The 27,687-nt window shown below is 42.1% G+C and overlaps 1 protein-coding gene across 1 annotated transcript; it reads left to right on the top strand.

Annotated features, from left to right (window-relative positions):
- The first annotated feature begins 523 nt into the window (after positions 1-523).
- LOC123732396 (uncharacterized) lies at positions 524-27,687 on the top strand. The gene is made up of 2 exons (XM_045711548.2): positions 524-1,070; positions 26,321-27,687. Exons 1-2 carry the CDS (start codon positions 779-781, stop codon positions 27,091-27,093), a joined length of 1,065 nt encoding a protein of 354 aa, XP_045567504.1. The 5' UTR covers positions 524-778; the 3' UTR covers positions 27,094-27,687.

The raw sequence follows: 27,687 nt of genomic DNA, 5'->3' as shown, positions 1-27,687 counted from the left end.
AATACCCCATAACGACCCAATACCCCATAACGACACAATACCCCATAATGACACAATACCCCATAATGACACAATACCCCATAATGACACAATACCCCAATACCCCATAACGACCCAATACCCCATAACGACACAATACCCCAATACCCCATAACGACCCAATACCCCATAACGACCCAATACCCCATAATGACACAATACCCCATAATGACACAATACCCCAATACCCCATAACGACCCAATACCCCATAACGACCCAATACCCCATAATGTACATATTCACATGTAGCTACAGGTCTGCATTAAACTATTCTAACAGTATGTATTCATAATGTACATATTCACATGTAGCTACAGGTCTGCATAGACGAACGTTTTGGCTGTAAGAAGTCAGACAAAACATATTTCCTCATCTTTAAATGAATAAACAATGTAGTGAATATTTTTTCTAAACTGCGTTACCCATTCCAGTCAGCTGACGGCGATATGCGTCTTCAGATGGTGACGTCATATCTAGTGGACTAATCGACACCGGATGCTGTTTCAACAACACGGATACTGACTCATTCAACCACCTCCGTAGCCTGGTAGCCAACATACAACCGAAAACAAGCTCTTTGGACCATTTTTGTGTATGTTGATCTCGGTGTTTTTAACACAATCCTCTTTACGTATCTACTATTTAACTTAAACATAACTTGCTTGTTCAATTTACAAATGTGTTGATTATACTGAACCTAAGTTAATCGTCAATGCTAGCTAGCTAACGTCCCCGATCATGAGTTCACTAAGCTACTCTGCTCCTGCTAAAGAAGAGGTCTGCTGGACGGAGAAAGAGGGTCTGTGGCTGAACATTGTCGTGAAAGAAGAAGAGGAGGGGGATGTTACAGTAAAAGGAGAGGAAGAAGCTTTCAGTATGAAAGAGGAGGAAGAGGAGGCTATCAGTATCACATTGAAAGAAGAGGAAGAACCTTTTGGAGTGGAAGAGGAGGCTATCTCAATAAAAGAGGAGAAGGAAGACGTTTGGAGAGATGGAGAGGAAGAGGAGACTGAAGATCTGATTAACACCAGTGAGTACTGTCCTAAAAACCCAGACAGAAACTCTGCAGTTGTTGAACTAATGTGTGGTTTGAAAGCCAAGAGGGTCATTGCACTGAAATGTGCTCCTCACCAGAACCCCAAATATAAGCTTGTAAAACTCTCGTTGTGTGTAAACAATGCAAATGTAAACAAACACTGTATTTGACTCAAAACGTGGTTGAAACAATCATTTTGATCTCATGGTCGGTCCTTGCATCACAGCTCTGTCTATGAATTAGAGTTGTTCCATTTCTTCAAACCCTCAGCTACTCTCCCCTATCTGTTTATTAGGACAGTCGAGATATAAAACGCTTAATTACCAAATCAAGTGTTATTGGTCACATACACATGGTTAGCAGATGTTAATGAAATTCAATTATATTTCTTCAGCCTCCTGAGGTTGAAGAGACGCTGTTGCACCTTCTTTCACCACACTGTCTGTGTGGGTGGACCATTTCAGTTTGTCTGTGATGTGTACGCCGAGGAACTTTAACATTTTCCACCTTCTCCACTACCCTCGGCTACACTCCCCTATCTTTTTATTAGGACGCTGAAGCTAAAACGTTTAATTACCAATAACAGGGGAGGTTCACATTTTTAGAGGTATAAGGGATATGGCTCTACCTTTCTCACTCATTATTATTCATGATTCATTGATTATCCCTAATCATGTTAGTATCCACATTAATATACAAGTGTTCAGAAACATATTCTATTCTTGTATGACGCAATACATTATTTACTGGTAATTTCTTTTGGGTTAAACATAATCAGAAACACAACCAAAACAAACTGCAAATGCATCCAACCCTCAAATAAAAGGTGACTTTCTGTACTGTCTCTTATGAAACATTTGATCTCAAATCTAAAATGCTGGAGTATAGAGTCACTCTTCCCTGTCTGAATAAATACGTAGGAGAGTATATATAGTTTATTTAAGCAATAAGGCCCGTATACCACAGGTATGACAGAACATTTGTTTTTACTGCTCTAATTACGTTGGTAGCCAGTTTATAATAGCAATAAGGCACCTCGGGGGTTTGTGGTGTATGGCCAATATACCACGGCTAAGGGCTGCTCTTAGGCACAATCCAACTCCCATATTACCTGACCTCTTAACTAACCTATAGGAGTAGGAGTTACCATACCCAATCACAGGGATGGGATAACTCTGGAAATTCCAGCAGCTGCTACAGACTTAGGAAAAACAGCTGAGGCATTCCATGTCATTTCAGCAACTTGAAATGTAATTTGATCTCTGAGAAATGAAGCTAATTGATAGCACCCAAATTGGCCCTTTTGATTCATAAGATTCACATAATATTCAATAAATATAGTGTCCAACATCCAATGTGCACCAAACTTCTTCCTACGACTGAGTGAGACATGAGGAATCCAACAACCAGTATATTATTTTATAGACATATATCTACTTTCTACTACTCTACTGGTCATGTCTGACACTAGTTCCATTCTACTACTCTACTGGTCATGTCTGACACTAGTTCCATTCTGTTCCTCTACTGGTCATATCTGACACTAGTTCCATTCTACTACTCTACTGGTCATATCTGACACTAGTTCCATTCTACTGGTCATGTCTGACACTAGTTCCATTCTGTTCCTCTACTGGTCATATCTGACACTAGTTCCATTCTACTGCTCTACTGGTCATGTCTGACACTAGTTCCATTCTACTACTCTACTGGTCATGTCTGACACTAGTTCCATTCTACTGCTCTACTGGTCATGTCTGACACTAGTTCCATTCTACTACTCTACTAGTAACGTCTGACACTACTTCCATTCTACTACTCTGCTGGTCATATCTGACACTAGTTCCATTCTGTTCCTCTACTGGTCATGTCTGACACTAGTTCCATTCTGTTCCTCTACTGGTCATGTCTGACACTAGTTCCATTCTACTACTCTACTGGTCATGTCTGACACTAGTTCCGTTCTGTTCCTCTACTGGTCATATCTGACACTAGTTCCATTCTACCACTCTACTGGTCATGTCTGACACTAGTTCCGAGCTGTTCCTCTACTGGTCATATCTGACACTAGTTCCATTCTGTTCCTCAACTGGTCATATCTGACACTAGTTCCATTCTACTACTGTACTGGTCATATCTGACACTAGTTCCATCTACTACTCTACTGGTCATATCTGACACTAGTTCCATTCTGTTCCTCTACTGGTCATGTCTGACACTAGTTCCATTCTACTACTCTACTGGTCATGTCTGACACTAGTTCCGTTCTGTTCCTCTACTGGTCATATCTGACACTAGTTCCATTCTACCACTCTACTGGTCATGTCTGACACTAGTTCCGAGCTGTTCCTCTACTGGTCATATCTGACACTAGTTCCATTCTGTTCCTCAACTGGTCATATCTGACACTAGTTCCATTCTACTACTGTACTGGTCATATCTGACACTAGTTCCATCTACTACTCTACTGGTCATATCTGACACTAGTTCCATTCTGTTCCTCTACTGGTCATGTCTGACACTAGTTCCATTCTACTACTCTACTGGTCATGTCTGACACTAGTTCCATTCTGTTCCTCTACTGGTCATATCTGACACTAGTTCCATTCTACTACTCTACTGGTCATATCTGACACTAGTTCCATCTACTACTCTACTGGTCATATCTGACACTAGTTCCATTCTGTTCCTCTACTGGTCATGTCTGACACTAGTTCCATTCTACTACTCTACTGGTCATGTCTGACACTAGTTCCATTCTGTTCCTCTACTGGTCATGTCTGACACTAGTTCCATCTCTACTCTACTGGTCATGTCTGACACTAGTTCCATCTCCTCTACTGGTCATGTCTGACACTAGTTCCATTCTACTACTCTACTGGTCATGTCTGACACTAGTTCCATTCTACTACTCTACTGGTCATGTCTGACACTAGTTCCATTCTACTACTCTACTGGTCATGTCTGACACTAGTTCCATTCTATTACTCTACTGGTCATGTCTGACACTAGTTCCATTCTACTACTCTACTGGTCATGTCTGACACTAGTTCCATTCTACTTCACGTCTGACACTAGTTCCATATCTGACGGTCATTCTGCACAGTTCCATTCTACTACTCTACTGGTCATGTCTGACACTAGTTCCATTCTACTACTCTACTGGTCATGTCTGACACTAGTTCCATTCTACTACTCTACTGGTCATGTCTGACACTAGTTCCATTCTACTACTCTACTGGTCATGTCTGACACTAGTTCCATTCTGTTCCTCTACTGGTCATATCTGACACTAGTTCCATTCTGTTCCTCTACTGGTCATATCTGACACTAGTTCCATTCTACTACTCTACTGGTCATATCTGACACTAGTTCCATTCTACTACTCTACTGGTCATGTCTGACACTAGTTCCATTCTACTACTCTACTGGTCATATCTGACACTAGTTCCATTCTACTACTCTACTGGTCATGTCTGACACTAGTTCCATTCTACTACTCTACTGGTCATATCTGACACTAGTTCCATTCTACCTCTACTGGTCATGTCTGACACTAGTTCCATTCTACTACTCTACTGGTCATGTCTGACACTAGTTCCATTCTGTTCCTCTACTGGTCATGTCTGACACTAGTTCCATTCTACTACTCTACTGGTCATGTCTGACACTAGTTCCATTCTACTACTCTACTGGTCATATCTGACACTAGTTCCATTCTGTTCCTCTACTGGTCATGTCTGACACTAGTTCCATTCTGCTACTCTACTGGTCATGTCTGACACTAGTTCCATTCTACTACTCTACTGGTCATGTCTGACACTAGTTCCATTCTACTACTCTACTGGTCATGTCTGACACTAGTTCCATTCTACTACTCTACTGGTCATATCTGACACTAGTTCCATTCTACTACTCTACTGGTCATGTCTGACACTAGTTCCATTCTACTACTCTACTGGTCATATCTGACACTAGTTCCATTCTACTACTCTACTGGTCATGTCTGACACTAGTTCCATTCTACTACTCTACTGGTCATGTCTGACACTAGTTCCATTCTGTTCCTCTACTGGTCATATCTGACACTAGTTCCATCTCCTCACTGGTCATGTCTGACACTAGTTCCATTCTACTACTCTACTGGTCATGTCTGACACTAGTTCCATTCTACTACTCTACTGGTCATGTCTGACACTAGTTCCATTCTACTACTCTACTGGTCATATCTGACACTAGTTCCATTCTACCTACTCTACTTGGTCATGTCTGACACTAGTTCCATCTACTACTCTACTGGTCATGTCTGACACTAGTTCCATTCTACTACTCTACTGGTCATATCTGACACTAGTTCCATTCTACTACTCTACTGGTCATATCTGACACTAGTTCCATTCTACTACTCTACTGGTCATGTCTGACACTAGTTCCATTCTGGTCCTCTACTGGTCATGTCTGACACTAGTTCCATTCTGTTCCTCTACTGGTCATATCTGACACTAGTTCCATTCTACTACTCTACTGGTCATATCTGACACTAGTTCCATCTACTACTCTACTGGTCATATCTGACACTAGTTCCATTTTGTTCCTCTACTGGTCATGTCTGACACTAGTTCCATTCTACTGGTCATGTCTGACACTAGCTCCATTCTACTACTCTACTGGTCATGTCTGACACTAGTTCCATTCTACTACTCTACTGGTCATATCTGACACTAGTTCCATTCTACCACTCTACTGGTCATGTCTGACACTAGTTCCATTCTACTACTCTACTGGTCATATCTGACACTAGTTCCGTTCTGTTCCTCTACTGGTCATATCTGACACTAGTTCCATTCTACTACTCTACTGGTCATGTCTGACACTAGTTCCGTGCTGCTCCTCTACTGGTCATATCTGACACTAGTTCCATTCTGTTCCTCTACTGGTCATATCTGACACTAGTTCCATTCTACTACTCTACTGGTCATATCTGACACTAGTTCCATTCTACTGGTCATATCTGACACTAGTTCCATTCTACTGGTCATGTCTGACACTAGTTCCATTCTACTACTCTACTGGTCATGTCTGACACTAGTTCCATTCTACTACTCTACTGGTCATATCTGACACTAGTTCCATTCTACTACTCTACTGGTCATGTCTGACACTAGTTCCATTCTACTGCTCTACTGGTCATATCTGACACTAGTTCCATTCTACCACTCTACTGGTCATGTCTGACACTAGTTCCATTCTACTACTCTACTGGTCATGTCTGACACTAGTTCCATTCTACTACTCTACTGGTCATGTCTGACACTAGTTCCATTCTGTTCCTCTACTGGTCATGTCTGACACTAGTTCCATTCTACTACTCTACTGGTCATGTCTGACACTAGTTCCATTCTACTACTCTACTGGTCATGTCTGACACTAGTTCCATTCTACTACTCTACTGGTCATGTCTGACACTAGTTCCATTCTACTACTCTACTGGTCATGTCTGACACTAGTTCCATTCTACTACTCTACTGGTCATATCTGACACTAGTTCCATTCTGTTCCTCTACTGGTCATGTCTGACACTAGTTCCATTCTACTACTCTACTGGTCATGTCTGACACTAGTTCCATTCTGTTCCTCTACTGGTCATGTCTGACACTAGTTCCATTCTACTACTCTACTGGTCATATCTGACACTAGTTCCATTCTGTCCCTCTACTGGTCATATCTGACACTAGTTCCATTCTACTACTCTACTGGTCATGTCTGACACTAGTTCCATTCTACTACTCTACTGGTCATATCTGACACTAGTTCCATTCTACTACTCTACTGGTCATATCTGACACTAGTTCCATTCTACTACTCTACTGGTCATGTCTGACACTAGTTCCATTCTACTACTCTACTGGTCATGTCTGACACTAGTTCCATTCTACTACTCTACTGGTCATGTCTGACACTAGTTCCATTCTACTACTCTACTGGTCATGTCTGACACTAGTTCCATTCTACTACTCTACTGGTCATGTCTGACACTAGTTCCATTCTACTACTCTACTGGTCATGTCTGACACTAGTTCCATTCTACTACTCTACTGGTCATGTCTGACACTAGTTCCATTCTACTACTCTACTGGTCATGTCTGACACTAGTTCCATTCTACTACTCTACTGGTCATGTCTGACACTAGTTCATTCTACTCTCTACTGTAATCTGACACTAGTTCCACTCTACTGGTCATATCTGACACTAGTTCCATTCTACTACTCTACTGGTCATATCTGACACTAGTTCCACTCTACTGGTCATGTCTGACACTAGTTCCATTCTACTACTCTACTGGTCATGTCTGACACTAGTTCCATTCTACTACTCTACTGGTCATATCTGACACTAGTTCCATTCTGTTCCTCTACTGGTCATATCTGACACTAGTTCCATTCTACTACTCTACTGGTCATATCTGACACTAGTTCCATCTACTACTCTACTGGTCATATCTGACACTAGTTCCATTCTGCTCCTCTACTGGTCATGTCTGACACTAGTTCCATTCTACTACTCTACTGGTCATGTCTGACACTAGTTCCATTCTACTACTCTACTGGTCATGTCTGACACTAGTTCCATTCTACTACTCTACTGGTCATATCTGACACTAGTTCCATTCTACTACTCTACTGGTCATGTCTGACACTAGTTCCATTCTACTACTCTACTGGTCATGTCTGACACTAGTTCCATTCTACTACTCTACTGGTCATATCTGACACTAGTTCCATTCTACTACTCTACTGGTCATGTCTGACACTAGTTCCATGCTGTTCCTCTACTGGTCCTGTCTGACTCTAGTGGTCCATGTCTACGACTCTACTGGTCATGTTCCATTCTGTTCCTCTACTGGTCATATCTGACACTAGTTCCATTCTACTACTCTACTGGTCATATCTGACACTAGTTCCATTCTACTACTCTACTGGTCATGTCTGACACTAGTTCCATTCTACTACTCTACTGGTCATATCTGACACTAGTTCCATTCTGTTCCTCTACTGGTCATATCTGACACTGGTTCCATTCTGTTCCTCTACTGGTCATATCTGACACTAGTTCCATTCTACTACTCTACTGGTCATGTCTGACACTAGTTCCATTCTACTACTCTACTGGTCATGTCTGACACTAGTTCCATTCTACTACTCTACTGGTCATGTCTGACACTAGTTCCATTCTACTACTCTACTGGTCATGTCTGACACTAGTTCCATTCTACTACTCTACTGGTCATGTCTGACACTAGTTCCATTCTGTTCCTCTACTGGTCATGTCTGACACTAGTTCCATTCTACTACTCTACTGGTCATGTCTGACACTAGTTCCATTCTGTTCCTCTACTGGTCATGTCTGACACTAGTTCCATTCTACTCCTCTACTGGTCATGTCTGACACTAGTTCCATTCTACTACTCTACTGGTCATGTCTGACACTAGTTCCATTCTGTTCCTCTACTGGTCATATCTGACACTAGTTCCATTCTACTACTCTACTGGTCATATCTGACACTAGTTCCATTCTACTACTCTACTGGTCATGTCTGACACTAGTTCCATTCTGTTCCTCTACTGGTCATGTCTGACACTAGTTCCATTCTACTACTCTACTGGTCATATCTGACACTAGTTCCATTCTACTACTCTACTGGTCATGTCTGACACTAGTTCCATTCTACTACTCTACTGGTCATGTCTGACACTAGTTCCATTCTGCTACTCTACTGGTCATGTCTGACACTAGTTCCATTCTACTACTCTACTGGTCATGTCTGACACTAGTTCCATTCTGTTCCTCTACTGGTCATATCTGACACTAGTTCCATTCTACTACTCTACTGGTCATGTCTGACACTAGTTCCATTCTGTTCCTCTACTGGTCATATCTGACACTAGTTCCATTCTACTACTCTACTGGTCATATCTGACACTAGTTCCATTCTGTTCCTCTACTGGTCATATCTGACACTAGTTCCATTCTGCTCCTCTACTGGTCATGTCTGACACTAGTTCCATTCTACTACTCTACTGGTCATGTCTGACACTAGTTCCATTCTATTACTCTACTGGTCATGTCTGACACTAGTTCCATTCTGCTACTCTACTGGTCATGTCTGACACTAGTTCCATTCTACCTCTACTGGTCATGTCTGACACTAGTTCCATTCTACTACTCTACTGGTCATGTCTGACACTAGTTCCATTCTACTACTCTACTGGTCATGTCTGACACTAGTTCCATTCTACTACTCTACTGGTCATGTCTGACACTAGTTCCATTCTACTACTCTACTGGTCATGTCTGACACTAGTTCCATTCTACTACTCTACTGGTCATGATCTGACACTAGTTCCATTCTACTACTCTACTGGTCATGTCTGACACTAGTTCCATTCTGTTCCTCTACTGGTCATATCTGACACTAGTTCCATTCTACTACTCTACTGGTCATGTCTGACACTAGTTCCATTCTACTACTCTACTGGTCATGTCTGACACTAGTTCCATTCTACTACTCTACTAGTCATGTCTGACACTACTCTACTGGTCATGTCTGACACTAGTTCCATTCTGTTCCTCTACTGGTCATATCTGACACTAGTTCCATTCTGTTCCTCTACTGGTCATATCTGACACTAGTTCCATTCTACTGGTCATGTCTGACACTAGTTCCATTCTGTTCCTCTACTGGTCATGTCTGACACTAGTTCCATTCTACTACTCTACTGGTCATGTCCTGACACTAGTTCCATGTCTACACTCTACTGGTCATATCTGACACTAGTTCCATTCTGTTCCTCTACTGGTCATATCTGACACTAGTTCCATTCTACTACTGTACTGGTCATGTCTGACACTAGTTCCATTCTACTACTCTACTGGTCATGTCTGACACTAGTTCCATTCTACTACTCTACTGGTCATGTCTGACACTAGTTCCATTCTGTTCCTCTACTGGTCATGTCTGACACTAGTTCCATTCTACTACTCTACTGGTCATGTCTGACACTAGTTCCATTCTACTACTCTACTGGTCATGTCTGACACTAGTTCCATTCTACTACTCTACTGGTCATGTCTGACACTAGTTCCATTCTACTACTCTACTGGTCATGTCTGACACTAGTTCCATTCTACTACTCTACTGGTCATGTCTGACACTAGTTCCATTCTACCACTCTACTGGTCAAGTCTGACACTAGTTCCATTCTACCACTCTACTGGTCATGTCTGACACTAGTTCCATTCTGTTCCTCTACTGGTCATGTCTGACACTAGTTCCATTCTGTTCCTCTACTGGTCATATCTGACACTAGTTCCATTCTACTACTCTACTGGTCATGTCTGACACTAGTTCCATTCTACTACTCTACTGGTCATGTCTGACACTAGTTCCATTCTACTACTCTACTGGTCATGTCTGACACTAGTTCCATTCTACTACTCTACTGGTCATATCTGACACTAGTTCCATTCTACCACTCTACTGGTCATGTCTGACACTAGTTCCATTCTACTACTCTACTGGTCATGTCTGACACTAGTTCCATCTACTACTCTACTGGTCATGTCTGACACTAGTTCCATTCTACTACTCTACTGGTCATGTCTGACACTAGTTCCATTCTACTACTCTACTGGTCATGTCTGACACTAGTTCCATTCTACTACTCTACTGGTCATATCTGACACTAGTTCCATTCTACTACTCTACTGGTCATGTCTGACACTAGTTCCATTCTACTACTCTACTGGTCATGTCTGACACTAGTTCCATTCTACTACTCTACTGGTCATGTCTGACACTAGTTCCATTCTACTACTCTACTGGTCATGTCTGACACTAGTTCCGAGCTGTTCCTCTACTGGTCATGTCTGACACTAGTTCCATTCTACTACTCTACTGGTCATGTCTGACACTAGTTCCATTCTACTACTCTACTGGTCATGTCTGACACTAGTTCCATTCTGTTCCTCTACTGGTCATATCTGACACTAGTTCCATTCTGTTCCTCTACTGGTCATATCTGACACTAGTTCCATTCTACTACTCTACTGGTCATATCTGACACTAGTTCCATTCTACTACTCTACTGGTCATGTCTGACACTAGTTCCATTCTACTACTCTACTGGTCATGTCTGACACTAGTTCCATTCTACCACTCTACTGGTCATGTCTGACACTAGTTCCATTCTACTACTCTACTGGTCATGTCTGACACTAGTTCCATTCTACTACTCTACTGGTCATGTCTGACACTAGTTCCATTCTACTACTCTACTGGTCATGTCTGACACTAGTTCCATTCTACTACTCTACTGGTCATGTCTGACACTAGTTCCATTCTACTACTCTACTGGTCATGTCTGACACTAGTTCCATTCTACTACTCTACTGGTCATGTCTGACACTAGTTCCATTCTACTACTCTACTGGTCATATCTGACACTAGTTCCATTCTACTACTCTACTGGTCACGTCTGACACTAGTTCCACTCTACTGGTCATGTCTGACACTAGTTCCATTCTACTACTCTACTGGTCATGTCTGACACTAGTTCCATTCTACTACTCTACTGGTCATGTCTGACACTAGTTCCATTCTACTACTCTATTGGTCATATCTGACACTAGTTCCATTCTGTTCCTCTACTGGTCATATCTGACACTGGTTCCATTCTGTTCCTCTACTGGTCATATCTGACACTAGTTCCATTCTACTACTCTACTGGTCATATCTGACACTAGTTCCATTCTACTACTCTACTGGTCATGTCTGACACTAGTTCCATTCTACTACTCTACTGGTCATGTCTGACACTAGTTCCATTCTACTACTCTACTGGTCATGTCTGACACTAGTTCCATTCTACTACTCTACTGGTCATATCTGACACTAGTTCCATTCTGTTCCTCTACTGGTCATGTCTGACACTAGTTCCATCTACTACTCTACTGGTCATGTCTGACACTAGTTCCATTCTGTTCCTCTACTGGTCATGTCTGACACTAGTTCCATTCAACTACTCTACTGGTCATGTCTGACACTAGTTCCATTCTACTACTCTACTGGTCATATCTGACACTAGTTCCATTCTGTTCCTCTACTGGTCATATCTGACACTAGTTCCATTCTACTACTCTACTGGTCATATCTGACACTAGTTCCATTCTACTACTCTACTGGTCATGTCTGACACTAGTTCCATTCTGTTACTCTACTGGTCATGTCTGACACTAGTTCCATTCTACTACTCTACTGGTCATGTCTGACACTAGTTCCATTCTACTACTCTACTGGTCATGTCTGACACTAGTTCCATTCTACTACTCTACTGGTCATGTCTGACACTAGTTCCATTCTTCTACCTACTGGTCATGTCTGACACTAGTTCCATTCTACTACTCTACTGGTCATATCTGACACTAGTTCATTCTACTTCTCTACTAGTAACGTCTGACACTAGTTCCACTCTACTGGTCATACCTGACACTAGTTCCATGCTACTACTCTACTGGTCATATCTGACACTAGTTCCACTCTACTGGTCATACCTGACACTAGTTCCATTCTACTACTCTACTGGTCATATCTGACACTAGTTCCATTCTGTTCCTCTACTGGTCATATCTGACACTAGTTCCATTCTACTACTCTACTGGTCATATCTGACACTAGTTCCATTCTACTACTCTACTGGTCATGTCTGACACTAGTTCCATTCTATTACTCTACTGGTCATGTCTGACACTAGTTCCATTCTACCACTCTACTGGTCATGTCTGACACTAGTTCCATTCTACTACTCTACTGGTCATGTCTGACACTAGTTCCATTCTACTACTCTACTGGTCATGTCTGACACTAGTTCCATTCTACTACTCTACTGGTCATGTCTGACACTAGTTCCATTCTACTACTCTACTGGTCATGTCTGACACTAGTTCCATTCTACTACTCTACTGGTCATGTCTGACACTAGTTCCATTCTACTACTCTACTGGTCATGTCTGACACTAGTTCCATTCTGTTCCTCTACTGGTCATGTCTGACACTAGTTCCATTCTACTACTCTACTGGTCATGTCTGACACTAGTTCCATTCTACTACTCTACTGGTCATGTCTGACACTAGTTCCATTCTACTACTCTACTGGTCATGTCTGACACTAGGTCTCGCACGTTCCATTCTACTACTCTACTGGTCATATCTGACACTAGTTCCATTCTGTTCCTCTACTGGTCATATCTGACACTAGTTCCATTCTACTACTCTACTGGTCATATCTGACACTAGTTCCATTCTACTACTCTACTGGTCATGTCTGACACTAGTTCCATTCTACTACTCTACTGGTCATGTCTGACACTAGTTCCATTCTACTACTCTACTGGTCATGTCTGACACTAGTTCCATTCTACTACTCTACTGGTCATGTCTGACACTAGTTCCATTCTGACTATCCTCTACTGGTCATATCTGACACTAGTTCCATTCTACTGGTCATGTCTGACACTAGTTCCATTCTGTTCCTCTACTGGTCATGTCTGACACTAGTTCCATTCTACTACTCTACTGGTCATGTCTGACACTAGTTCCATTCTGTTCCTCTACTGGTCATGTCTGACACTAGTTCCATTCTACTACTCTACTGGTCATGTCTGACACTAGTTCCATTCTGTTCCTCTACTGGTCATATCTGACACTAGTTCCATTCTACTACTCTACTGGTCATGTCTGACACTAGTTCCATTCTACTACTCTACTGGTCATGTCTGACACTAGTTCCATTCTACTACTCTACTGGTCATGTCTGACACTAGTTCCATTCTACTACTCTACTGGTCATGTCTGACACTAGTTCCATTCTGTTCCTCTACTGGTCATATCTGACACTAGTTCCATTCTACTACTCTACTGGTCATATCTGACACTAGTTCCATTCTACTACTCTACTGGTCATGTCTGACACTAGTTCCATTCTACTACTCTACTGGTCATGTCTGACACTAGTTCCATTCTACTACTCTACTGGTCATGTCTGACACTAGTTCCATTCTACTACTCTACTGGTCATGTCTGACACTAGTTCCATTCTACTACTCTACTGGTCATGTCTGACACTAGTTCCATTCTACTACTCTACTGGTCATGTCTGACACTAGTTCCATTCTACTACTCTACTGGTCATATCTGACACTAGTTCCATTCTACTTCTCTACTAGTAACGTCTGACACTAGTTCCACTCTACTGGTCATACCTGACACTAGTTCCATGCTACTACTCTACTGGTCATGTCTGACACTAGTTCCATTCTACTACTCTACTGGTCATGTCTGACACTAGTTCCATTCTACTACTCTATTGGTCATATCTGACACTAGTTCCATTCTGTTCCTCTACTGGTCATATCTGACACTGGTTCCATTCTGTTCCTCTACTGGTCATATCTGACACTAGTTCCATTCTACTACTCTACTGGTCATATCTGACACTAGTTCCATTCTACTACTCTACTGGTCATGTCTGACACTAGTTCCATTCTACTACTCTACTGGTCATGTCTGACACTAGTTCCATTCTACTACTCTACTGGTCATGTCTGACACTAGTTCCATTCTACTACTCTACTGGTCATATCTGACACTAGTTCCATTCTGTTCCTCTACTGGTCATGTCTGACACTAGTTCCATCTACTACTCTACTGGTCATGTCTGACACTAGTTCCATTCTGTTCCTCTACTGGTCATGTCTGACACTAGTTCCATTCAACTACTCTACTGGTCATGTCTGACACTAGTTCCATTCTACTACTCTACTGGTCATATCTGACACTAGTTCCATTCTGTTCCTCTACTGGTCATATCTGACACTAGTTCCATTCTACTACTCTACTGGTCATATCTGACACTAGTTCCATTCTACTACTCTACTGGTCATGTCTGACACTAGTTCCATTCTGTTACTCTACTGGTCATGTCTGACACTAGTTCCATTCTACTACTCTACTGGTCATATCTGACACTAGTTCCATTCTACTACTCTACTGGTCATGTCTGACACTAGTTCCATTCTACTACTCTACTGGTCATGTCTGACACTAGTTCCATTCTACTACTCTACTGGTCATGTCTGACACTAGTTCCATTCTACTACTCTACTGGTCATGTCTGACACTAGTTCCATTCTACTACTCTACTGGTCATGTCTGACACTAGTTCCATTCTACTACTCTACTGGTCATATCTGACACTAGTTCCATTCTACTTCTCTACTGGTCATGTCTGACACTAGTTCCACTCTACTGGTCATACCTGACACTAGTTCCATGCTACTACTCTACTGGTCATATCTGACACTAGTTCCACTCTACTGGTCATGTCTGACACTAGTTCCATTCTACTACTCTACTGGTCATGTCTGACACTAGTTCCATTCTACTACTCTACTGGTCATATCTGACACTAGTTCCATTCTGTTCCTCTACTGGTCATATCTGACACTAGTTCCATTCTACTACTCTACTGGTCATATCTGACACTAGTTCCATTCTACTACTCTACTGGTCATGTCTGACACTAGTTCCATTCTACTACTCTACTGGTCATGTCTGACACTAGTTCCATTCTACTACTCTACTGGTCATGTCTGACACTAGTTCCATTCTACTACTCTACTGGTCATGTCTGACACTAGTTCCATTCTGTTCCTCTACTGGTCATGTCTGACACTAGTTCCATTCTACTACTCTACTGGTCATGTCTGACACTAGTTCCATTCTACTACTCTACTGGTCATATCTGACACTAGTTTCATTCTACTTCTCTACTAGTAACGTCTGACACTAGTTCCACTCTACTGGTCATACCTGACACTAGTTCCATGCTACTACTCTACTGGTCATATCTGACACTAGTTCCACTCTACTGGTCATACCTGACACTAGTTCCATTCTACTACTCTACTGGTCATATCTGACACTAGTTCCATTCTACTACTCTACTGGTCATATCTGACACTAGTTCCATTCTGTTCCTCTACTGGTCATATCTGACACTAGTTCCATTCTACTACTCTACTGGTCATATCTGACACTAGTTCCATTCTACTACTCTACTGGTCATATCTGACACTAGTTCCATTCTACTACTCTACTGGTCATGTCTGACACTAGTTCCATTCTACTACTCTACTGGTCATGTCTGACACTAGTTCCATTCTACTACTCTACTGGTCATGTCTGACACTAGTTCCATTCTACTACTCTACTGGTCATGTCTGACACTAGTTCCATTCTACTACTCTACTGGTCATATCTGACACTAGTTCCACTCTACTGGTCATGTCTGACACTAGTTCCATTCTACTACTCTACTGGTCATGTCTGACACTAGTTCCATTCTACTACTCTACTGGTCATATCTGACACTAGTTCCACTCTACTGGTCATGTCTGACACTAGTTCCATTCTACTACTCTACTGGTCATGTCTGACACTAGTTCCATTCTACTACTCTACTGGTCATATCTGACACTAGTTCCATTCTGTTCCTCTACTGGTCATATCTGACACTAGTTCCATTCTGTTCCTCTACTGGTCATGTCTGACACTAGTTCCATTCTACTACTCTACTGGTCATGTCTGACACTAGTTCCATTCTGTTCCTCTACTGGTCATATCTGACACTAGTTCCATTCTACCACTCTACTGGTCATGTCTGACACTAGTTCCATTCTACTACTCTACTGGTCATGTCTGACACTAGTTCCATTCTACTACTCTACTGGTCATGTCTGACACTAGTTCCATTCTACTACTCTACTGGTCATATCTGACACTAGTTCCATTCTGTTCCTCTACTGGTCATATCTGACACTAGTTCCATTCTACTACTCTACTGGTCATATCTGACACTAGTTCCATTCTACTACTCTACTGGTCATGTCTGACACTAGTTCCATTCTATTACTCTACTGGTCATATCTGACACTAGTTCCATTCTACTACTCTACTGGTCATATCTGACACTAGTTCCATTCTACTACTCTACTGGTCATGTCTGACACTAGTTCCATTCTACTACTCTACTGGTCATGTCTGACACTAGTTCCATTCTACTACTCTACTGGTCATGTCTGACACTAGTTCCATTCTACTACTCTACTGGTCATGTCTGACACTAGTTCCATTCTACGTACTCTACTCTACTGGTCATATCTGACACTAGTTCCATTCTACTCACTCTACTGGTCATATCTGACACTAGTTCCATTCTACTACTCTACTGGTCATGTCTGACACTAGTTCCATTCTCTTCCTCTACTGGTCATGTCTGACACTAGTTCCATTCTACTACTCTACTGGTCATGTCTGACACTAGTTCCATTCTACTACTCTACTGGTCATGTCTGACACTAGTTCCATTCTACTACTCTACTGGTCATGTCTGACACTAGTTCCATTCTACTACTCTACTGGTCATGTCTGACACTAGTTCCATTCTGTTCCTCTACTGGTCATGTCTGACACTAGTTCCATTCTACTACTCTACTGGTCATGTCTGACACTAGTTCCATTCTACTACTCTACTGGTCATATCTGACACTAGTTTCATTCTACTTCTCTACTAGTAACGTCTGACACTAGTTCCACTCTACTGGTCATACCTGACACTAGTTCCATGCTACTAATCTACTGGTCATATCTGACACTAGTTCCACTCTACTGGTCATACCTGACACTAGTTCCATTCTACTACTCTACTGGTCATATCTGACACTAGTTCCATTCTACTACTCTACTGGTCATATCTGACACTAGTTCCATTCTGTTCCTCTACTGGTCATATCTGACACTAGTTCCATTCTACTACTCTACTGGTCATATCTGACACTAGTTCCATTCTACTACTCTACTGGTCATATCTGACACTAGTTCCATTCTACTACTCTACTGGTCATGTCTGACACTAGTTCCATTCTACTACTCTACTGGTCATGTCTGACACTAGTTCCATTCTACTACTCTACTGGTCATGTCTGACACTAGTTCCATTCTACTACTCTACTGGTCATGTCTGACACTAGTTCCATTCTACTACTCTACTGGTCATATCTGACACTAGTTCCACTCTACTGGTCATGTCTGACACTAGTTCCACTCTACTGGTCATGTCTGACACTAGTTCCATTCTACTACTCTACTGGTCATGTCTAACACTAGTTCCATTCTACTACTCTATTGGTCATATCTGACACTAGTTCCATTCTGTTCCTCTACTGGTCATATCTGACACTAGTTCCATTCTGTTCCTCTACTGGTCATGTCTGACACTAGTTCCATTCTACTACTCTACTGGTCATGTCTGACACTAGTTCCATTCTGTTCCTCTACTGGTCATATCTGACACTAGTTCCATTCTACCACTCTACTGGTCATGTCTGACACTAGTTCCATTCTACTACTCTACTGGTCATGTCTGACACTAGTTCCATTCTACTACTCTACTGGTCATGTCTGACACTAGTTCCATTCTACTACTCTACTGGTCATATCTGACACTAGTTCCATTCTGTTCCTCTACTGGTCATATCTGACACTAGTTCCATTCTACTACTCTACTGGTCATATCTGACACTAGTTCCATTCTACTACTCTACTGGTCATGTCTGACACTAGTTCCATTCTATTACTCTACTGGTCATATCTGACACTAGTTCCATTCTACTACTCTACTGGTCATATCTGACACTAGTTCCATTCTACTACTCTACTGGTCATGTCTGACACTAGTTCCATTCTACTACTCTACTGGTCATGTCTGACACTAGTTCCATTCTACTACTCTACTGGTCATGTCTGACACTAGTTCCATCTACTACTCTACTGGTCATGTCTGACACTAGTTCCATTCTACTACTCTACTGGTCATGTCTGACACTAGTTCCACTCTACTGGTCATATCTGACTCTAGTTCCATTCTACTACTCTACTGGTCATGTCTGACACTAGTTCGACTCTACTGGTCATGTCTGACACTAGTTCCATTCTACTACTCTACCGGTCATGTCTGACGCTTGTTCCATTCTGTTCCTCTACTTGTCATGTCTGACACTAGTTCCATTCTACTACTCTACTGGTCATGTCTGACACTAGTTCGACTCTACTGGTCATGTCTGACACTAGTTCCATTCTACTACTCTACTGGTCATGTCTGACACTAGTTCGACTCTACTGGTCATGTCTGACGCTTGTTCCATTCTGTTCCTCTACTTGTCATGTCTGACGCTTGTTCCATTCTGTTCCTCTACTGGTCATGTCTGACACTAGTTCCATTCTACTGGTCATGTCTGACACTAGTTCCGTTCTCTTCCTCTACTGGTCATGTCTGACACTAGTTCCATTCTACTACTCTACTGGTCATGTCTGACACTAGTTCCACTCTACTGGTCAAGACTGACACTAGTTCCATTCTACTGGTCATATCTGACTCTAGTTCCATTCTACTACTCTACTGGTCATGTCTGACACTAGTTCCACTCTACTGGTCATGTCTGACACTAGTTCCATTCTACTACTCTACTGGTCATGTCTGACACTAGTTCCATTCTGTTCCTCTACTGGTCATGTCTGACACTAGTTCCATTCTACTACTCTACTGGTCATATCTGACACTAGTTTCATTCTACTTCTCTACTAGTAACGTCTGACACTAGTTCCACTCTACTGGTCATACCTGACACTAGTTCCATGCTACTACTCTACTGGTCATATCTGACACTAGTTCCACTCTACTGGTCATACCTGACACTAGTTCCATTCTACTACTCTACTGGTCATATCTGACACTAGTTCCATTCTACTACTCTACTGGTCATATCTGACACTAGTTCCATTCTGTTCCTCTACTGGTCATATCTGACACTAGTTCCATTCTACTACTCTACTGGTCATATCTGACACTAGTTCCATTCTACTACTCTACTGGTCATATCTGACACTAGTTCCATTCTACTACTCTACTGGTCATGTCTGACACTAGTTCCATTCTACTACTCTACTGGTCATGTCTGACACTAATTCCATTCTCCTACTCTACTGGTCATGTCTGACACTAGTTCCAATTCTACTACTCTACTGGTCATGTCTGACACTAGTTCCATTCTACTACTCTACTGGTCATATCTGACACTAGTTCCACTCTACTGGTCATGTCTGACACTAGTTCCACTCTACTGGTCATGTCTGACACTAGTTCCATTCTACTACTCTACTGGTCATGTCTAACACTAGTTCCATTCTACTACTCTATTGGTCATATCTGACACTAGTTCCATTCTGTTCCTCTACTGGTCATATCTGACACTAGTTCCATTCTGTTCCTCTACTGGTCATGTCTGACACTAGTTCCATTCTACTACTCTACTGGTCATGTCTGACACTAGTTCCATTCTGTTCCTCTACTGGTCATATCTGACACTAGTTCCATTCTACCACTCTACTGGTCATGTCTGACACTAGTTCCATTCTACTACTCTACTGGTCATGTCTGACACTAGTTCCATTCTACTACTCTACTGGTCATGTCTGACACTAGTTCCATTCTACTACTCTACTGGTCATATCTGACACTAGTTCCATTCTGTTCCTCTACTGGTCATATCTGACACTAGTTCCATTCTACTACTCTACTGGTCATATCTGACACTAGTTCCATTCTACTACTCTACTGGTCATGTCTGACACTAGTTCCATTCTATTACTCTACTGGTCATATCTGACACTAGTTCCATTCTACTACTCTACTGGTCATATCTGACACTAGTTCCATTCTACTACTCTACTGGTCATGTCTGACACTAGTTCCATTCTACCACTCTACTGGTCATATCTGACACTAGTTCCATTCTACTACTCTACTGGTCATGTCTGACACTAGTTCCATCTACTACTGTACTGGTCATGCCTGATACTAGTTCCATTCTACTACTCTACTGGTCATGTCTGACACTAGTTCCACTCTACTGGTCATATCTGACTCTAGTTCCATTCTACTACTCTACTGGTCATGTCTGACACTAGTTCGACTCTACTGGTCATGTCTGACACTAGTTCCATTCTACTACTCTACCGGTCATGTCTGACGCTTGTTCCATTCTGTTCCTCTACTTGTCATGTCTGACACTAGTTCCATTCTACTACTCTACTGGTCATGTCTGACACTAGTTCGACTCTACTGGTCATGTCTGACACTAGTTCCATTCTACTACTCTACTGGTCATGTCTGACACTAGTTCGACTCTACTGGTCATGTCTGACGCTTGTTCCATTCTGTTCCTCTACTTGTCATGTCTGACGCTTGTTCCATTCTGTTCCTCTACTGGTCATGTCTGACACTAGTTCCATTCTACTGGTCATGTCTGACACTAGTTCCGTTCTCTTCCTCTACTGGTCATGTCTGACACTAGTTCCATTCTACTACTCTACTGGTCATGTCTGACACTAGTTCCACTCTACTGGTCAAGACTGACACTAGTTCCATTCTACTGGTCATATCTGACTCTAGTTCCATTCTACTACTCTACTGGTCATGTCTGACACTAGTTCCACTCTACTGGTCATGTCTGACACTAGTTCCATTCTGCTAATCTACTGGTCATGTCTGACGCTTGTTCCATTCTGTTCCTCTACTTGTAATTCCCGACACTAGTTCATTCTGCCCCTCGTTCTTTGAGACTGTCTCATAGACATGCACTAAGGTAATTTCCCCAGATCCCACTGTCGCTATTTTCTGCGTAGCACCTGAAGGGCTCACTCTCTGTAACACCCAATCAGAGGCCATAGCCTTCTCATCCCTTCTGGCCCCACCAAACTTATAATTTTTTTAAGTGGAACTCAGGTACCCAGCCTTCGCATGTTCACTGGGTCAGTGATGTTATGGCCCATCTTAAACTTGAGAAGCTAAAATATTCTAGCCCTGGCTTCTCTTAAAAGTTATTTATGGTCAGGCGGCAATATCTCGTGTACTTTGAGAGTAACCTCTTCTGAGAACTTAATATGGCCTCTGCAACTCCCCCATCATATCCTTTTATTAATTTTATGAACCTCCAGATACTTACAGTCGTGGCCTAAAAATATTGGCATCCTTGCACTTCTTTTTCAAATAATGCCACAATTTCTTCCAGAAAACTGTTGAAATTAAAACATATTTTGGTATCCACATATGTATGTCTGTGTGTAGTTGGAAAAAAAACAGAAAAGAAACCCAGAATAATTTACTTAGCTAATTTCACTAAGAAATCCTAAAATGGCCCGGACAATATTATTGGCACCTTCTGGAAGCAGTTAGAAATAATGAGATTACAAGCAGGTGATTCTCATTTACTTTGGAATTGAACTCACCTGTGGTGAGTTGAATGTGACTGCAGCATAACAATCACACATTCAACTAGTTTGAATAGAGAAAAGGACTCATTCTCCTGTTTTGTGTCACTGTGTGTACCGCAATGAGCATGGACAAAAAGAAAGAAAACCAGAGAATTATCTGAGGTCAGACACAAGATTGTAGCCAAGCATGGACAATCTCATGGCTACAAGTCCATTTCCAGAGACCTTGATATTCCTGTTTCCACCGTACGTAATGTTATCAAGAAGTTTAAGGCCATGCCACTGTAGTCAACCTTACTGGACGTGGCCGCAAGAGAACACTTGATGGAAGATTGCAGCGAAGGATTGTTCGAATGGGTGAGAAAGCACCTCTGTCAACTGCCACAGAGATTCAAGCTGACCTTCAGACACAAGGTACGTCAGTTTCAACTCGCACCATCCGTCGCAAACTCAATGAAAGGGGATTATATGGAAGGAGACCCAGGAGGACCCCACTTCTGAGAGAGTGACATAAGAAAGCCCGACTGCAATTTGCCAAAACACACCTGAACATGCCAAAATCCTTCTGGGAGAATGTCCTGTGGACAGATGAGACCAAATTAGAGCGTTTTGGTAAAGCACACCATCTCTATGTTTACAGAAAACAAAATGAAGCTTTCAAAGAAAAGAACACCTTCCCTACAGTCAAACATGGAGGAGGTTCAGTGATGTTTTGGCGTTGATTTACTCCCTTTGGCACTGGGTGCCTTGAACGTGTGCATGGCATCATGAAATCAGGTAAATACCAAGGTATTATGGAGTGCAATGTCGGACCCAGTGTCAGATAGCTTGGTCTACATCGAAGGTCATGGGTCTTCCAGCAGGACAGTGACCCCCCCCCCCCAAACACACTTCAAAAAAAGCACCCAAGAATGGTTCAAGACAAAACATTGGACTGTTCTGAAGTAGCAATGAGGCCAGATCTGAATCCTATTGAAAACGAATGTAGCGAGAACAGCAGTTAGGAGAAGGCTCCCTTCTAATCTGGGAGAACTGGAGTAGTTTCCACAAGAGGAGTGGGCCAAACTGCCAGTACAGAGATGCAGGAAGCTCATCGATGGTTATAGGAAACGCTTCATTGCAGTTATATTGACCAAAGGATGTGTTACCAAATATTAAGTCTTGGGGTGTCATTTCTGTTTATTTTCTGATTTAAATGGATATATTAAACCATTACCCAATAGCATTACCCTCCTAAACATCTCCATATGAAGATATATAAACCATTACCCAATAGCATTACCCTCCTAAACATCTCTATATGAAGATATATAAACCATTACCCAATACCATTACCCTCCTAAACATCTCTATATGAAGATATATAAATCATTACCCAATACCATTACCCTCCTAAACATCTCTATATGAAGATATATAAACCATTACCCAATACCATTACCCTCCTAAACATCTCTATATGAAGATATATAAATCATTACCCAATACCATTACCCTCCTAAACATCTCTATATGAAGATATATAAACCATTACCCAATACCATTACCCTCCTAAACATCTCTATATGAAGATATATAAATCATTACCCAATACCATTACCCTCCTAAACATCTCAAAAAGCACAAGAAAGAGGATTTCAACACCCACCATCTCAGATTGTGCTGAAATTGTTTATGTAGTTAGAAACAGATAAGATTAGCATTCCTGAAACAACATTTTGTAAAAGAAAAATCTATCGATTTATTGGACCCAAATTGGCCATTTAATTTAGGGGTTCATATAATCCTTTTTAAATATAGTACCGAACATCCGATTTGGGCCATAATTCTTCCTAATACGCCAATCCCACCCTAACAACCAGTATATGGTATCAGTTCTCTATCTCTAACAAGTAGCATGGAGCTGTGGCTTGGAGTATTGTTTCATCGTCTTTTGTAATGTACACTTTAAATGTATCCTATACTGACTAGGCTATGTATCCAGTAGGCCTAATAAATGCATAACAACAGTCAAGTATAATAGGGTTTTTATTCACCTACATCAGGGTTTCCCAAACTCGGTCCTCGGGAACCCAAGCTTTGATTATTTGAATCAGCTGTGTAGTGTCAGGGGGGAAAAAACCTAAATGTGCACCTCTTGGGGTCCTGAGTTTGGGAAACATTGGCCTACAAGCATTACAGCCACTCTGTGATGACTTGGCACTACAAATCAAATCAAGTTGTATTTGTCACATGCACCGAATACAACAGGTATTTCACCTTACAGTGAAATACTTACTTATGAGCCCCTAACTGACAGTGCAGTTTCAAAAACTACGGATAAGAGATACAAATAACAAGTAATTAAAGAGGAGCAGTAAAAAATAACAATATTAACGGGAATGGGGGGGTGCAGGTACAGAGTCAATGTGCGAGGGCACCGGTTAGTTGAGGTAATATGTACATGTAGGTAGAGTTAATTAAAGTGACTATGCATAGATGACAACAGAGAGTGGCAGTGGTGGCAATGTGAATAGTCTGGGTAGCCATTTGACTAGATTTTCAGGATTCTTATGGCTTGGGGATAGAAGCTGTTTAGAAGCCTCTTGGACCTAGACTTGGCGCTCCGGTACCGCTTGCCGTGTGGTAGCAGAGAGAACAGTACGAAGAAAAAATAAAATAAAACGAATGTATGCATTCACTACTGTAAGTCACTCTGGAAAAGTGCGTCTGCTAAATGACTAAAATGTAAATGTAAGAACAGTCTATGACTAGGGTGGCTGGAGTCAATGACAGTTTTTAGGGCCTTCCTCTGACACTGCCTGGTATAGAGATCCTGGATGGCAGGAAGCTTGGCCCCAGTGATGTACTGGGCCGTTCGCACTACCCTCTGTAGTGCCTTGCGGTCAGAGGCCGAGCAGTTGCCATACCAGGCAGTGATGCAACCAGTCAGGATGCTCTCGATGGTGCAGCAGTAGAACCTTTTGAGGATATGAGGACCCATGCCAAATCTTTTCAGTCTCCTGAGGTGGAATAGGTTTTGTTGTGCCCTCTTCACGACTGTCATAGAGGCTTGGACCATGTTAGTTTGTTGGTGATGTGGACACCAAGGACCTTGAAGCTCTCAACCTGCTCCACTGCAGCCCCGTCGATGAGAATGGGGGCGTGCTCGGTCCTCTTTTTTTAGTAGTCCACAATCATCTCCTATGTCTTGATCATGTTGAGGGAGAGGTTGCTGTCCTGGCACCACAGCCACTGTGATTTATTTGTATCCCTTATTTTACCAGGTATGTTTACTGAGAACGCATTCTTATTTACAGCAACGACCTAGGGAATAGTTACAGGGGAGAGGAGATGAATGAGCCAATTGGATGTTGGGGATGATTAGGTGGCCATGATGGTATGGCCAGTTTGTGAGTTTAGCCAGGACACCGGGGTTAACACCCCTACTCTTAAGATAAGTGCAATGGGATCTTTAGTGACCACAGAGAGTCAGGACATCCCATCTGAAAGACTGTCCCCAATCACTGCCCTGGGGCATTGGGATATTTTTTTAGACCAGAGGAAAGACTGCCTTCTACTGGCCCTCTAACACCACTTCCAGCAGCATTTGGTCTCCCATCCAGGGACTGACCAGGACCAACCCTGCTTAGCTTCAGAGGCAAGTCAGCAGTGGGATGCAGCAGGGTATGCTGCTGGTTAACATGCTCTTTTATTGAGAGATCTAGTCCAGATTAAACCTCATAGGAAGACAGTTGTATCATGTGGGGGTTTCATTCAGGTCTCTGTTAAACTAAATAATCTGTTTGTCTTTGGCAGGAGAGAGACCAAACTCTCACAATGACAGCGGGAAGAGTCCTTCAGGGAAACCAGACCCAGTGACACCCAAACCAACGAGACGACATCAGTGCTCCCACTGTGGAAAGAGTTTTCCTTGGTTAAGGGCCCTGAAGCAGCATAAGAAAAAACACTCTGGAGAGAAGCCTTATCGCTGTTCTCAATGTGGAATGACTTTTACCTGGGCAGGAAGCCTATGGGGGCATAAGAGAATACACTCCGGAGAGAAGCCTTACCACTGCTCCCACTGTGGAAAGAGTTTTAGGAAGTTAGGTGACCTGAAGGCGCATGAGAGGACACACACAGGAGAAAAGCCCTACCGATGCTCCCAGTGTGGAAATAGTTTTAGCAAGCTAGGGAACCTAAAACAGCATAAAAGGACACACACAGGAGAAAAGCCCTACCAATGCTCCCAGTGTGGAAAGAGTTTTAGCCATTCAGGGAGCCTTAAAGACCATGAGAGGAGACACAGACAAGAAAAACCCTACCAATGCTCCCTGTGTGGAAAGAGTTTTATCAAGTTAGGGTCCCTGAATCGGCATGAGAGGACACACACAGGAGGGGATAAGACGTACCACTGCTCCCTGTGTGAAAAGAGTTTTAACCGGTTAAGACATCTGAATAAGCATGAAAGAATACATACACAAGAGGAGAAGACATACCACTGCTCACTGTGTGGAAAGACATTTTCCCAGTCAGAGGACCTGAAATCACATGAGAGAATAGAGAGGCTGTGTTCTGACTTATGCTTTTGACTGAGAATTAGTGTTTTTGTTTAATGCCACATTAAATCATATTGTTTATGATTATACCTGTCTATATAATACATAACTACTATAACACACACAGGAGAGAAGACCTTCCACTGTTCTCATTGCTTTTGAATGAGAATTTGTGTTTTTTGTTTTTGAACCCACTGATGTGTTTGGATTTCTAAACTTTAAATATTGTTAATTATCAGTTATACTAGAGACATAAGAGGTGCCATAGTCTGGTTTCTACAACAGAAGTTAATGGTTATGTGTAGGAGGAATGTATATGGTGGATTCAGTTAAGCTTGGAATGTATTGAGTGAAGGGAGGACGATCACATGTTGGCAGGCGCTGATAAGGGTGGAGAGATGTGGATTACTCTGGAAGCGAGTCGAGGTCAGGTCACATGAAGGGAGAAGGAACAGTTTATCACCAGCATCACTTAACTTCCTGCCTAGCAACAAAGATGTCATGTCTAGAGAGAAGGACGAGACTCCACCCAAATTGGGGTTTATATATATTACCACTGGTGGAAATATGTCTTTGTCTGTTCAGCTGTTCGATCCTTTGGGTGAATAAACTTGGTTGGAGCTTTTA

This window comes from Salmo salar, chromosome 02 (genome assembly GCF_965601325.2).
Source record: "Salmo salar chromosome 02, fSalSal1, whole genome shotgun sequence".
In the NCBI taxonomy this organism is placed as follows: Eukaryota; Metazoa; Chordata; class Actinopteri; order Salmoniformes; family Salmonidae; genus Salmo; species Salmo salar.
Note: the sequence above shows the minus strand (reverse complement) of the source record. Positions and strands in the feature narration are given on the sequence as shown.

Bases quoted from the DNA above. Each gene is read 5' to 3' on its own strand.
- LOC123732396 (XM_045711548.2), top strand. From the start codon at position 779: ATGAGTTCACTAAGCTACTCTGCTCCTGCTAAAGAAGAGGTCTGCTGG. The intron at 1,071-26,320 runs GTGAGTACTGTC...TGTCTTTGGCAG, and splicing joins TGAAGATCTGATTAACACCA to GAGAGAGACCAAACTCTCAC.